The 15,278-nt window shown below is 47.0% G+C and overlaps 1 protein-coding gene across 2 annotated transcripts in view; it reads right to left on the reverse strand.

Annotated features, from left to right (window-relative positions):
• The window catches only part of ADAMTS9 (ADAM metallopeptidase with thrombospondin type 1 motif 9), an 84,048-nt gene that overhangs the window by 32,859 nt on the left and 35,911 nt on the right, over positions 1-15,278 (reverse strand). For both annotated transcript variants that reach the window (XM_074914080.1, XM_074914079.1), the window contains exons 20-28: positions 13,433-13,643; positions 12,517-12,681; positions 11,217-11,381; positions 10,229-10,348; positions 8,379-8,483; positions 8,066-8,233; positions 7,585-7,869; positions 6,747-6,908; positions 5,984-6,160 (exon numbers count right to left, since the gene is read on the reverse strand). In XM_074914080.1, coding sequence (XP_074770181.1) covers positions 5,984-6,160; positions 6,747-6,908; positions 7,585-7,869; positions 8,066-8,233; positions 8,379-8,483; positions 10,229-10,348; positions 11,217-11,381; positions 12,517-12,681; positions 13,433-13,643 — 1,558 coding nt within the window. The remainder of the gene's footprint in view (positions 1-5,983; positions 6,161-6,746; positions 6,909-7,584; positions 7,870-8,065; positions 8,234-8,378; positions 8,484-10,228; positions 10,349-11,216; positions 11,382-12,516; positions 12,682-13,432; positions 13,644-15,278) is intronic.

Consider the following 15,278-nt stretch of genomic DNA (forward strand, 5'->3'; position numbering starts at 1 on the left):
ACATCAGTGAATATTAATGGAGTCACCTGCTCTGAGTGGCAAGGTGCACTGAGGAACTGGGGAAAAGATGCATCATCTGGGAGTGGGGGGAAGAGAACAGTTCCAAGATACAAGAACCTTCCTGCATCTAACCACTGGTCCAGCTCACGTCTGTCCTGGCAGTGGCAATAGAAGAGGCTACTGCAGGAGAGCAGACAAGACTGGCCATTCTGTGCAGCTCATTACTCTGGTACTTCCCCAGCATTTAGTCATTGGATGAGGGAGGTTAGAAGGGACACTGCTGCCCGATCCATCAGTCTAAAAGACACTAGATTTAACCACCAGATCACAACGGGTGCAAGGAGTGTGGATTGCAACAGCTGAGCATTAAGTTGCCGGAAATCAGTCCTGAGATCAGCAAGGTGCTTAAGTGCAGGCTCGGGGTGAAGCCCACAGTGCCATAGGGTGGTTCCTCACCTGCAGTGTAGCAGATGGGCTTCGATGGCTTTTTTTCCTGCTCACGAATCATCAACACTAGCAAACAGCAGAACTGATAGCAAAAGTATACCTATATAGTTCTCCTTGTTTAAGGGAAACAGAAACAGCAATGAAAGATGTCTGGTGATGCTAGGCGAACAACAAAAATGGAAAGCAAAATAAAAATTGGAGATTCGAGAGTAGCAAGAGAGGAATAATATGATGTTCCTCTACCAGGCAACTGGGTATCACTGGCTTCACCCACCTGTAACCAGCTTGGAGCCACCAGCTGTGGCTCTGAGCCTCTCAGAAGGGACAGTGGGCAATGAGCTGCGGAAAGAGCCTCAGGAGCATCCATCTCCACTGCCCCGGAGGAGCAACAGGCTGAAACTCTTCAAACAAGAACCCCAACTGCGTTTACTTTCTGGGACAAGCTCTGAGAAGGGTATGAGGCACTGAATAGGTGTATGGTAAGACATCTGGCATAACTCTGCCCGCCCCAACTGTCACCCAGGGATGTGCAGCTTTGGAGGGTGGTTGAAGCTGGGTACTGGCGCTGGGATGCTCTGGCCGGGTGACACACAGCAGGGAGTTCAGGGAAGGGCTGAAACAGGTCTGGTTTGCTTTTTTAAACAAAAGCAAAAAGGTCTGCACTGTCAAAGGCCTTTTTCTGACTGGGGAACCAAAGCAGACAACTTCTTGCTTTTCATCAGCACACCAAACTGGCAGTCCCTGGAGTCAGTCGGTCTGACTGATCCTAAAAGGGAGACAGCCAGGAACCCAAGAGAGACAGCAGCCTTGGTGGGCCAGCCTAAGTGTACAGTAAACAGCTCTGAGACAGAGCCAGCTTCAGACAGATGGCTGGGGATATCCATGGCTAACTAAGTTCTCATTTTGGGCTGAGTCAGCTTTATTAAATCTTCACTAAGACATCTATTTCTAACTGGTTTTTTAAAGGCACACAAGCCACCCAGTACATCCCTCTGCCTGGGTTATGGGTGCTGGGACCATACATGCAGCCTTCCTCTGCTGCAGCAACATTTGTCCTTCCTCGCAGGCTCTTAGGGTAGGATTGTTTTTATTAGTTTTCTGATAATACCTGTCACTACAGAGAAATACAGAATTGCTGTCGCAATCTCAGAGTGTAAACCATCGTCATGTGAATGAAGGGCAGAAAAAGCAACATGAACCACTGAATGAGTGGAGAGTTCAGCGTGCCTGTCACTTCATTTTCAAGGATGGCTTTGTTATTGCAAAACACATGTAAAGAATCACACAGCAGCTCAGTAATGCTGCTGTCACAGCAAATTCATTTTCTGCAGAAGAGAGGAAGAGAACAGCAGAGTTATATACACTTGCAACCAAATCTGCCCCTGGTTATCACTTGTGCCTTAGCAAAAGCTGACATCCTGCCTGCTAAGAATATTATCAGAACAACAACATGGACAATATTGCTGTTGAATAGCCTATCTTCAGCCAACTTCGTGGGGAAGGCATTTTGTAAACAACATGTTGGGCCTTTGACAGAATTAAATACAAACAACCTGAACTTTCCACTGACACCAATTTTAAGATTAAAATTCCTGAGTGCCAGCTCCGTGACATGGATGTTGGCCAGGCAGTCCTCCCGCTTCCCACTGAGCTCAGAGACCCTTTGCTGCTCCCTGCATCCCTGCATGGAGCTGAAGAGCCCTGCAGAGCCATCAATGCCACCAGCTTCCAGCAAAGGGGATACAGCAATGTAGTCCTAACCCAAACCTGAATTCACATCGGCAATAACAGAGATTGCAGCTTGGCCAGCTAATATTCTAATTACTTTATGCTAAGATCCCAATTCTTCACTGTCAGGTCAAAAGGCGCTCAAAGACGATGATACCAGCATTTCAGCCTATTCAAGAGGCTGGGAACACACATCACTTTGCAGGCACTGAGAGCTACACAACCACTGCATTAGCAGCTAGAACTTTTGATACCCAAGAGCAATAAGTACTTGACAAAGCAGATTATTTTTTAAATTATAATACTTTTTAGGGAAAACAAAACAAAACAAAACCCAAAACACAAACTAAGTCCAAAACCCCACCCACCCATTTTCCACAAGTCAAAGTCAAATGATTACTGTCCCAGTGCAGTGAAGCCCAAATGACTCACCCAGGGTGCTGTGAGATACAATTGTTTTACCTTATTCTGCGCCCATTTCCTAACTCGGAAAGGATGAGAAGCCCACAACAAGTCAATTTAGCATTATGCATAAATTGTATCAGGATACAGTTGGATCTAACGTTAAACTCAAAGTTTCACAGAGATTATTGCAAGGAGCAGATTGCTCCAGGACAAGTGGTTTCAGCACTGGGTTTTAAGTGAAGATGGGTAATACTCTCTGTGAATGTCTCCCTTGTTCTGGAGAACATGGAGAGATTTCCTCTCAGTATTCGAGAGCTTGCATGGAGATCTGCGTTCATACCATGGGGCATTCAGAGGAGAAAAAACACTCTCTGTATCCTGGTGACAGTCTCTGCATGTTTTCTAAAGCATTATTTTAATAAAAAGGTCAGGTCTATCACATGGCGTACAATTCTGCAGTGTTTAAATACATGTTCTTAAATAAGCAAGGAAATAAAAGTGTCACCTCCTCTTAGTCCTCTTTGAACATACATTATAATGACAAGGCATCTCACCAGTCTGCTGCTATAAAATTATCATTTACATACAGAATCTGTTTATTCATTTAATCATCTCTTTTAAAACCTGGATTTGACCAGCCAGATAAAAACCACTCGTTTATTGTATAAAATCCCAGTGGAATTTTGCCTGAGGACTGAGGATAGGACTCTTCAGACTCTCTGCTTTAATTTGTATTTTATAGTACTAATTTCACTGAAACTTGAGTGAAGCTAAGCCAATCAGATGCTTGCAAGAAATTAGTTATCCAAACTTCATAATCCAGACACTTTTAACTGTGCTTGTTTAATTATCGAGAATGACAGTTTCTGTTGGAGAACAAAGCAAGCAAAAGAAAAGCAAGTCAAAAGATGGAACATTGCAGTACCATTTCAGAAAATTTAGTAAAAGTTACCAAAACTTAGTATATGATCTTAATTTAGCAAAAGACTCAAGAAATCATTATACAAATTCATTTATGATTACATTCTACTTGTCTTTAATTTTCACCGTTCAACATTAACATTAAACATCGTAAATGTATGCAATATTTATATAAAATTAAATAACAATATTGGAAAAATAAATACACTTTTACATAAATACATAAATCCATACTGCTGAAAAGTTTCAGCTAATACTATACTCTTGTTTCAAAAGTGACCAAAAAAATATGGTAGTGACACTCCATCCCAACAGATGAAGTATGTACAGCTACAGAATGATGTTTGCAACTGATGACAGAGCTAAAGCAAATCCAGGTGATACCACACTAAAGAAAAAAAAATTTGGACGTTACTACTACAGTAGTAGCACGAGGTAGACATACACGTGGAGTATTTTGCAGGAGGAACACGAAGCCCTGTCGACCCCATAGATACAATTCAGTCTTCAGACAGCTCTGGGGTCCCCTACATCAGAGCCAAAGGACACCTCGGGAATAAGACTGAAAAATCAAGTCACTTCTTGGCAACGCCTGGGGCTCAGCTCTGCAGCCCCTTCACCTGCGGAGGCCAGGGGGCTGCGAGCCCCGCGGGCAGCCGGGAGGAGATGCCACGGGCAGGATAGGTTGCCCCTGCCCTCTGCCTGCTTGCCCGACACCCACCCGCTCCCAGAAGACTGAGCAAGGACAACCCACCAAGGCTAATACGACTTAGTAGAGCAAAGGAAAGTTTTCCTGGGTGAAAAAGAACCCCCAACAAACCAAACACCCAAACCCAAAATACAGGGCTGCACCCTTCATTTCCAACACAGAGGAGCAGACGCAGCCCTGGAGCCTGCTCCTGGATAGCTGTGAAGAGGCTGAACGCTGAGTGACACCAAAATGCAACACAACTCTGTCCACACCTTTGGTTCTTGCAAATGGTCCAGCACAGGTAACAAAGGTTGGCAGCAACTCCCAGCTGGTTATTCTGCAGGAAAGCCACCGCACGCGTTGCTAGCTCTGCTTAGCTCTCCTCGCTCATTTTTAGCACCAACTATATCAGCGTACAAGTGATACATTAGCACCTCAAATGAAATATTTCATATCACTGTCCCTGGTACTGGTGAAGCACCGTATAAAAACCAGTTCAGCAGTTTTATGGCTACTGCATAACTCACTGAGGTATGATAAAAATATCGAGGAGCATTACTGAAGGCATCCGCGTTACTGAAAGCACTCGCAGAAATGAGTGTGGTTACGTTTTAGCAAGATGACTTTTCAAACTGTGATGGTTAAGGAAGTCCCATACATTACAAACAGGCCTCTTTTTCTCTTTTCCTATAAAGTGCTTTTGAGTCAGATTTTTCTTTTTTTTTTTTTTTTAAATCTTCTTCAAATGCTTTTATAACAAAATACACAATAAAGGTCGACATTTGTTTGAAGGCCACTCCATAACCGGCAGGTCCGTGGTTTCCAGTGTGCCAGAAGAGCCCCAGGCAGCACTGGCCTTGGCACACGGGGGCTCAGCGCTCAGCAGAAGGCGCTGCTCTGGGCAGGGAGAATTTCAAAGCTGTGGGACCCAATATAGTGCCCCAGCCCTGCCGTTCAGGGTTGCTGTGCCCTCACAAGAGCACCTCTGTAGCAGACTCCTCCAGCAGCAAAGGGGTAGTGTAAGACACCTCTGCTTCAAATACTATTTTGTTATTAGAAAACTCCCAGGGGTTTAAGCCTTCCACCACTTTGCTGATCCCTGGCTGACTTAATGATATCTAGAGCAGCAGCTGGAGATCAGGCCAGGCAGGAACTCTCCAGAACCAGAGAGATGCACGAGGATAGCTGACAGGTGCCTTTGCACAGTACATCACGCTATTATATACACACACAGGAACAGAAATAGAGCACGGGTGCGAATGCACACATGTTTCTATATAGCTGTGTGTGGGGACAGGTAGGGGCACGCACACACATCTATACGCACTTGTACGTGCTCAGGAGTTGATGCAATTTAGGAGACATTTTCCTCTGTCATCTTGCTTTTGGCAGAGAACACGCAACTGTCAAACCAGGAGGTGCACAGTGCAGTATTACCGTTAAATATCAGAACAATTTAACTTCAATGGAAATGTGCTGCTTAAATGCCAGGTTTAAATCCATATGCAAAGAACTCAGAACCAAGACTCATAATGCACAGCGCTCGCAGAGTGTAATAAAATGGACAAAGGTGGCTACTTAGCAGAAAGTGCCTTTTAAATTAAAGGACTTGAGCTCCCCTAACTGAAAGCCCTTCCTGAACAGGTGTTATTCTGAATATATTGTCAATAATCCTCTTTAAGTGCAGTTTTAAGACATGAAGCATTAGCACCTTGGTTTGAAGCAAATTAAATCTGTTGTTACGGGATATCCACAAAAGGGTTCACAAAGAGAAAGAGTTTATGGTCGTACCGAGCTCCAAGGACCAGCGCTCCAGGCAGCATCTCTAGGACAGTCCTGCACATTGCACTGCTCTCTGTCCGGTGGCTTGTCAAGGATTTCACAGCTCAGATCCGTAAACCTTTCTCCATTAGGGCGCTGGCACACCACCAGCCGTGTTCTTGTCCCTGCTCCGCATGGCTTCGTGCACTGGAAGTCAGCAGAGGACAGAGCAATCACCGCCTGGGCAGCAAAAATACTGCCGACCAGTCGCTCGAAGCGCTAGCACCTCCTGTTTCTGTTCCCAACCAAACCACGCTGGCCAAATCCCCCCCAAATGTTGCATGAGCCTCAGACGGGGCATCAGCTGCTTCAGCTTCTCTCTTCCCAAAGCTGTTTGTGCTGCTCCACAATGATACTGCCAGACCCAACGTGATGCTGGAGGTTAATGTCTCTAACTGTTCATCTCAGATGAATTTTCAGAAGGGAGCAGTGTTTTTAGTAAAGAAAAAGGCTTTCAGTTAAACTAGATTTATCTTAAGAAAAAAAAAAAAAAATCAATCTTCATTTTTGTAGAATTTGCTTTTGCCTGGGAATAAAATTTTCCCATGACAAATGCAAAGGAAAACACCACCAAGCAGTTGCTACGGTTCACTCATTTATCAGAGGCTGCTTTTCATACTCCAATCTTTCTAATAAATGTCACCACAATATCCCCCTCTTTTCCCATTTTTCAGCCACCCACTAATGAAAGCTTTCCCCTGTGCAGGGAGCCCAGGATGAATGGCACACTCACCTCTCCCCAGTTGCCATAAGCCCACTGAGGACAGGGGCCAGATTCGCACGATCTCTGCTCCATGGGCTTGCTTTTCTCGTCGCAGTTATTTGCAGTGTATCCGTTTTCATCCTGGCACACCACAACCCGCCGCTGGAACCCCCCCGCACACGTGCTAGAGCACTGGAAGACACAATTGCCCATGGCTTCGTTGAGTCCAGGAATAATTTTGCATTCCCAGCTCCTTCCCAATGCCTTGCACCGTGGGAATGCACTGCTAGAAATTTAATACAGCTAACAGGCATTATTAACTTCAAAACCCAGCTATTACTAATAGTAGTGCAATGATTTAGGTGCTGACTAAGCAAAGAAAATAAACAGAAGCCCAGGTTTAAGCAGGTGAGTAATCCCCACTGCCTTTAATGCAGTGTTTGACATCCCATTTATGCTTAATTCCCTTTAGGGAATTCTGTGATAAAGCGTTGCAAACTGGTTGCAGGGAGAGGAACTGGCATTAAGGCTCTGCTGTGCTTTGGCAACAGCTCTGCACAGCTGTAGATGTCCCAGGAGATGGCCAAGAAGCAGAGGCTGGCCTTTGCCTCATGAAAACTGATGCTGTCAGCTTTCTGCCTAGAGAGCCTTGGAGATAGGTGTGAGAGGCTGAGAAGTGATGCCTGCACCCTGCTGCAACGCTTGCTCGTGTGGGCAGAGAGCGGACAGCAGGGAGAAGGGTCCCTCTTTTTCCTGTGTGGTGACTTTAAGAAAAGCCTGGACTAGCCCAGAAAAAAAAAACAACCAAACCAACAAACCCACAAACCAAACAACAAAAAAACAGCAATAAGAAAATCCAGGCACTTACAGCACCCCAGGGGCCAATCCTCCACTGATTGCCTCCGGGTATATGTGCACGGTTTCGGTTGGGGCTGCCTCCAGGGTGCAGTTTCAGGCGATGATCCGGATAGAGGAAAGGGTGGATGGGCCTGCCGTAGTCATGGCTGTTTGGATGACAAGGAGACATGGAGCAGTCTTGCTCGGTGGCAGGAAGGTCATCTGGATCACACTCACTCCTATCCACCAGCTGGTCACTGTAATTGATGCAGATCACTTGTCGCGTTGCCTTACCTTGACCACAAGTCACCGAGCACTGCATTACAGTGGGAAAAGGAGACACAGTCACATTTCCAGCTTTGAAAAATCAGACAGACAGGTATTTCTAATAATGAACAGCAGAAAACCTTAATGTCCCCACTTATAAAAGAGCAAGCGTGACAGATAAATGAAACACGTTTCCAGCAACAAGGTCTATAAGGCTCCACTGCAAAAGACAGCATGATGCTTACAGAGCTCCACTCCAAGGCCTTCCACTGCCCACATGGTGTCACGGTGCACATTTCTGTGGCTGATGGCTTCGGGAGGTGGAAACAAGCTGACTCGTCGGCCACCGAGCCCTGGTCATCCCGACAGCTGACGTATCTCATCCGGGTACCCTTCCCACACGTTGCAGAGCACTAGGGAAAAGCAACAAGCACTCCGCTAGAAACCTTCCTCATCTATATTACAAGGGCTTTGGAATGAAAAGTTGGTCAAATGCACTTACAAATATCACATTATCTACTGTAAAATAACCCTGAAAGTATTACAACACATGCTTACCGGTGTCCAGGATCCAAATCTCCACTGCGTCCTGTGAGTGCCTGATATGGATCTTTTGGCTTCGGGACTATTTGGATGGGGAGGACATGCTGCTATTTCACAGTCCTGTACATGAAATACATGAGGGAAAGAGGGAAATAAAGAATTTGCAGATGTTTCAGTTAAACCACCTCCTCTTCAATGTAATTATGAGCAACACACGATGTCTTGAAAATCTGTGAGCTGCATGCGTGTACATTGACAGGCTTTCTCCCTGCGTCCTCTTGGTGAATCAGCAAAGCTCGGTATCAGTACCCCGAGGGCTTCATATGCAGAACCCTCAGTGGGTTTTTGACTTACTAGGAACTCTACAATAGGGATCCCCATAACCACGTACCATCTCCATGCATTAAAAACAGATGGTTTTGAGGCGAAAGATGAAAGTTCATTAAAAGAGTTCTGGTATGAACACACATCTGCAAAACAGCAACTTTATCTCCCTTCAAAGCTCCCTTCCTTCAGCGCAAGACATGTAGCCCACTTAATAAAGGTTACACTGCTGAGCTGATTGCAGCCCTTTGATTCCCTGCAGCCCACCAGACCACCTATATCCACATGCTGATCTTCACCACACACTAAGCATGGCAAGGTTGTGGGGACAGGCATGTCACTGTGCTCAGCCTTGGTACGGTGCTTAACGGGAGGGCTCTGGTCCTGTCTGGACCTCCTGGGAGGTCTGGTGACAGAAATGATGAATAGCCATAACTTTACTGCATGAGCCTACGAGTAGTCATTGCCAAAAAGGAAATTAATACTGATCATCACTGTGTGGGAGAGAGTGGCTCTTGACAAATGGCATCAATGATTTCCGCATTGCAATGATTTTACTTACACTGGAGATGTGCATGTCAAACGATGGCTGATGACACCGGGTTTGTTACCCCTTGACTCTAGTGCATTTGGTTTCCATACATGGGAAAAACAGCCCTTTCCTAAATGTTGTGGCCTTAGTTAAACTCTGTGAAGTCATGCAAGACTAAAGCTGGGCAGGGCATCAGCACTACGACTCTCCTAGATGACAGATAGATGGTAATGTTCTGTTTTATTCAACTCCTTCAGACACCCTGGACACATCCTCTGCTTGAAATGGGAATTTACACGGATGCTTCCAAGTACCAGCATACATAGCATGGAAAGCCTCTTCAGCAAATTTGCAAAGGATGTGCAACATTTCTCAATTTATCCGGCCAGGGCAGATGCGTCTGGAATTGTAGCTGGCACATACACTATAGTGTCAGCAGACAAGAAATGAAGGCCTCCAGCCATCACTTGCACCACAAAGCAACAGTCCTGCAGCCAAGTGAGCCCAGACTGCAGCCAGGTATCCTGGACCCCATGCAAGCCAAAGGAGGTGTCTGCTGTGTTGAGATCCCAGCCTCTGAGGCCAGTAACTACTGTCCCATCTTATTCTTCTGCTCTCTGGTTGTCTTCCCATATTCATCTACTGTTGCTTCTTTGGCTCCTGAGCTCTGAGAGACCAGCTTTAGCTCTGAATCTGGACAGCCACTCACACATCCCATCCTATGACTAATAAGCCTTTTTTGTCAATCTGGTGCTTCAGAGTGTCAGGTTAACCACATGGAGAGGGTCTGGATGGGAACTCCCTGTATCCAGCTTCTCTGTCCCATTTCTACCAAAACAGGGTGCTGTGCTGCACCTTTCCAACAGTCACATAGCAGACCAAGATACTGCTCTGCATGGGCTGGCGCTCAGGGCCAGCCTTTGCTGCAGCAAGCCATCCCCTGAAGCTGCAGCCTGGATGCTTCCATACACACGCTGGCAAAAGATGGAGACGGGACAGCAGGATTTACCTGGGTGTCTGTTGGCCTGGTTGCAGCATTACACTCATTGTCATCCACCACTGACACGTAGGTGCCCACGACGCATTTCACCGCTCTCATTTGGTAGCCTTGGCCACAAGTCATCGTGCACTGGGAGAGGACAGACAGGAGAAAGAAGTGCTGGGACTGAGTAGCTGCTTTGGTTAGAAAGTATTAATCAGCCCAGCCTGTGTTTAGGCACGCAGCATGAGCAGCAAAAATAAAACCCAGCTTCCCTTCTGGTTTCTCTCCACTTCACGCATTTCAACTTTAAATTAGGTCAAAGTTTTAACTCACTATGTCCACCAGAGCCTCACATGCTTCACTCGCTTCCTCAGGAATGAAGGTGCAAGCAATTAAATGATTTATTTTGCTACACACAGTAAATCACAGTCTGGTAGAACCTGCATCATATCCTTCTTTAAAACTGGTTGTTCAGCCCCGTGGTAACACAATGAATAATTTTGCTGATGGGAAATAAGTCTGACTGGTACCACTGGTCTGGCTTTGTTGCTGTTGGTTTTTTTTTTAAGTCAAGAGCTAACAGCTTTGTGGAAAAGGAGATGCCAGAACACTCTGGGAGAAATGAGCAACTTGTATTTTAACAGAAAAAAGCCCTCACCAACCCAGAAACTGGAAAACATTAAAAGCAACAAAAGCTATTCAATGTGAGCGGCTTTTCTGTGAAAATTAGGCCATGTGGTTTATGTGCCTAAATATGGATTTAGGAGCGTAACCTTGGAAACCCTTTTTTTGAAAATCATGGCCAATTTACTATGACAGAGATTAAATTTAGCACAAAGGGCAGGTACTGTTATTGCTGCCCATCCACTGAACCCAAGCGAACAGAGGGCTGCTTTGGTGTGCAAATCAATTAACACCGTTACGCCACTGAATTTGGATGAAAGGGTAGCGCCCAGCCTTGGCCACCAGCACCCAGGTCCCACCGACCGGGAGCCGCGTGGCTGCTCTACGGTACCTGGCCCCACGGCCCCACTTGCCACGAAGCACACTCCTGCTGCTGGCACATCTGCACCGACTCCGGCTTTGTTTCGGGATCACAAAACCTGTCATTTAACCGATCTTCTCCAAACTGGCACCAGGTCTGGCGGTGTTTGTGCCCTTTTCCACAGGTGACCAAGCACTGTGAGGAGTAAAGCACAAGCTCAGGTGGTGCTGGGGATGCGCCACCAGCTCAGCACCTGCCTCGACACTGAAAAATAAACCTAGAGATCTGATGCAACCACAGCTTAAAAACCAGTGATGAGAGACGGCTCTTTAGCTAATGACCACGTGTACTGGAAAACATGGGAGTGTTTTGCAATGAGACAGGACTGCTCTCAGGAGCTGGTCCAGAGCAGAAGCTGGAGCACAGAGAGCACAGCCGGGCTGGGACCCTTCAGCACGGGCTAAGTAAAACCACAAGGACCTCCAGCAGCTGAGATACAGGGCAAAGCCACAGCACTGCCTGACTGGCCTTCAGCTGTGCACAACTTGTAAAAAACTGCACAAAGTGCAAAAAACTTTCTTGGCTTTGAGTGTGTGCAGTAAGGGTCTCAGCTCCCACAGGCTGCGAGCGCCTCTTCCACTGCACTGACATGGCTTGGGCTGCCAGCAGCTCCACCCAGAAGACAGATATTTTGCAGAGAACAATCCCCGTTCCCACTTAATTGCTTTCATCATTGCCTAAAAGAACGTGATTCACAGATACAAGAGATACTTGATCACAAAGGTGACAAGCAGCCTTTGAAGACTGTTGTCCAGCATCCCCAGTCCTGCTGCAGGGAAATGTCTATCAAGATACAGTTTTGTTGCACTGCAAAGGACACCAGCAGCAGTGGAAGAGGCAATGGTAATAAACAGCAGGGAGAGGGCTGAGTGAGATATTAGCAGGGTGAAATCCTGCCCTCCAGCAACAGCCAGAGCTGTCAGGGCTCGTAAGGACAATCTCAAGGGAAGAGGAGGGCAGAAGGTATTTTTCTTCCCAAAGGTGCAGAGGATCCATGGAAAAACTGGGGAGAAATTACTGCATGACTGGAGAGGAATTAACCCCCTGTGGCTTTGCAGGGAGGGAAACGGCCACTTGACCAGTGGTGACAAGGCCAGTGACTTTGCTGCCTGTCTTAAGCCACCCCATGCACAGACTTGGGAACACCTTCTGCAGGAGGCACAAACAAAACACAAAGAATGAGCAGGGACAGAGATTATCTCTTTGCAGGCACCAGCCCCTCAGGGTGGAGGACCAGCAGGATAAGCCCACCTTGGTGACCAGCACCTACCTCGGACCAGTCGCCAGTTTTCCACTGGGGGCATAAGAAGTCGCTGCATCGCTGCACGGTCAGCTTCTCCTGCTGACTGCACTTGCTGTCGTCCAGGACATCGTTGTAGGTGTTCACACACATGGCTCGTCGCCGCCGCGTGCCCCCGCCGCAGCTCTTGGAGCACTGGGAAAGAGAGACATCGAGTAAATACTTTCTGCCACTCTATTACAAGCCGAGAGCCCATTTATTGCCTTTTCCCTCTTTGCAGTCAGGACTGTGAAGAGACTGCAGAAAACCTCTGGAAGAACAATTTGTACTTTATGTAACAGGCTGTTACTTTATATATTCCTTTAAAAAGCCAATCTTGCTAAGCTTAATCAAATCTCACGGCAATGAGTTTCAGAAATTCATTTCAGGTTATAACCCCATTATTACTTTTACAGTGTTGCCTTTCAGTTCTCCCAAATGGCTGTTGCTCATTCTCAGTTTAGGAGACATCAATTGCCTCCAACCAGCCAGCCCGCCTTCACTGTGCCTTCCCCAGAAAGCCCCAAGCTCATCATTCTCTTGGTGTCAGGCCTGTGTTCAGGAATTTTCATGGAAAAGCTAAAAAGTGTAAAGGAAACAAATTTCAGAAGTCCTCTGCTGATGGTAACATGTCCTCCCCAACTCCTGGCAGTGGTGCTGGCTTTGATGGCAGAAGACAGCCAGCAGGGCTTAGCATAACGAAGACAGACCTTGGGATGCTTAAAAGCATAAATTAATTTCAGTGGAAAATAAGGAGTACCAGGCTGATTTGGACTACAATGTCCTCCAGAAAAAATCAATGGAAGCAGAATCACTGTGGCCAACTGTTATATAAATGCTGCTTGCAAACATAACATCCCTGGGCAAGGAGGAGACAACGTTCATCGTACCACCGAGCATCCCTTACCTCGGTCCAGGCCGAGTACCGCCACCCTCCCACGTTACAGTCTCCAGTGCACTTCTCCCTCGTGCTGGGCTTGGGCTGGCTGCTGCAGAAGCGGTCGTCAACCTTCTCTATCTTCCCCTCCAGCCTGCTGTACTTGGAGCAGTAGATCTCCAGGGTGCGGTACCCCAGCCCGCACTGGGCCGTGCACTCGCTCTTCCTCGCGATGTGCCACCTGAGCCGAGGAGAGCAAACATCAGCTGTGAGGCTCTGGGGCTCTGCAGGTAATGTGCTCAAGGGTTTTGACATAAATAAGGAATATATGCTCCTGAACTGGAAGTTTTGGCTCTTTGTAATACTTCCCAATGCTTTATGGCTTTCAAAAATCTGAGACAATAACCCTGGCATTGCTTCTTGAAGGGAAGGAACTGTCATCGGGTCCCTCTAACGGGCAGCAAAGCCACACTGTGACCCTGCGGGGCCACGCAGGGTGATGGGGGGAGTCCGTGGCCAAGCAAGGAGCAGGGCTTTGAAGGCTTTCCGGCTCACATTCTCCTGCAGGAGTGCCACGTCATCCTCTAAAAACTAAAAGCTGAAAAACACAGCATCAGAAAACGACCTGCACAGGCTTGAAAGGCGCTGCACAAGGCAGGATGATTGCAAAAGGGTTTCAGCTCTCCACAGCACGAGCAAATGACTTGCTCCAAGACCCGCGAGCCCCGGAGGTGTCAGCAGGGATTAGAGGTGTTCCTTCACAACAGAGAGATTCCCACCATGCTCCCTCCTTCCTGGGATGGGCAGCAGGGGCTGGTGCTGGTGACCCTCAAGGACTCAGGTGGGGATACACCCCTGCTTCACATCAGCCCCAGCTGTGGCAAGAGATGTTGGCCATGGGGCCTGAAGCAGGGAGATGTCAGAGACTCTGGTGTCCACAGGAGCTGATTACCCCCCCACCTTGCAGGATGGCTCCCGGGGAAGGAGGCAGTGACATCCTCTTGGGGACCCCCAGGCTGTTGCAAGTGCCTGTGCGGGGACTGTAGAGCCCCACTCCTAAACTGAGAGAGCAGACTTGAGCAGCTAGAAGAAGAATAAGATCAAGGGGATTTGGAGTCAATAGCTCCTGAATGGCGGGAGCCCTCACATCCCTGCCTGCTTTTTAAAGTCCTGCATTTGCCCTTCTCAAGTTTCCAACCTGTTGCAATGGCAACAGCTGTTACCGCGACAACCCGACCTACAGCCCCTCTACAGCCCCGGGTTTAACACAGCCAGAGCAACCCCTCGGGAAACGCGGCCATCTGAACTGCTTCACCAGCAGCCCTTTAAGCTACCATATTTAAGCTCCAGAAAGGAAAACAGATTGCTTTTTAAAGGAAAATGGGTTGTGACGATTTAGGCCATGCTCCATCAATTCCAGCTCGCCAGGAGTTGTCTGGGGACAACCCCAAACCAGTTCTACACTTAAGCCTATTCTTTGCTTTAGGCAGACGACAATAAATCCAAGTCTTAGTTACTCTTTCAGTTACTCTTGAAGCATATGTTTTTTCCTCTTTGCAGGCTGTTTGTAGGATGGTGTTGAGCATTTCTGAGCCAGACAGATACAAATTCCAGGCACTGTGTAGCACAGGGAAATTTTTCAACATTAGGTGATTTTTTTTTTTTTATATAGTTAGCACTAATTTAATCCAACAAGAGAAATGCGAAAATGTAGAAAAGTGCCTCTCAAAACACAGCTGGTGGATTTCAATCCCTCTTGGTTGACAAAGAGGCAAATGCTAATCCTTTTCTTTTTTAAAATCTAACACAGGCTGGTGAGAAAAGGAATTATGGTGAGAGGTGAAAGGAAAAAAGGAGTAAACAATAAATATACGTT

The sequence above is a fragment of the Athene noctua genome, chromosome 10 (assembly GCF_965140245.1).
Source record: "Athene noctua chromosome 10, bAthNoc1.hap1.1, whole genome shotgun sequence".
NCBI classification, from domain to species: domain Eukaryota; kingdom Metazoa; phylum Chordata; class Aves; order Strigiformes; family Strigidae; genus Athene; species Athene noctua.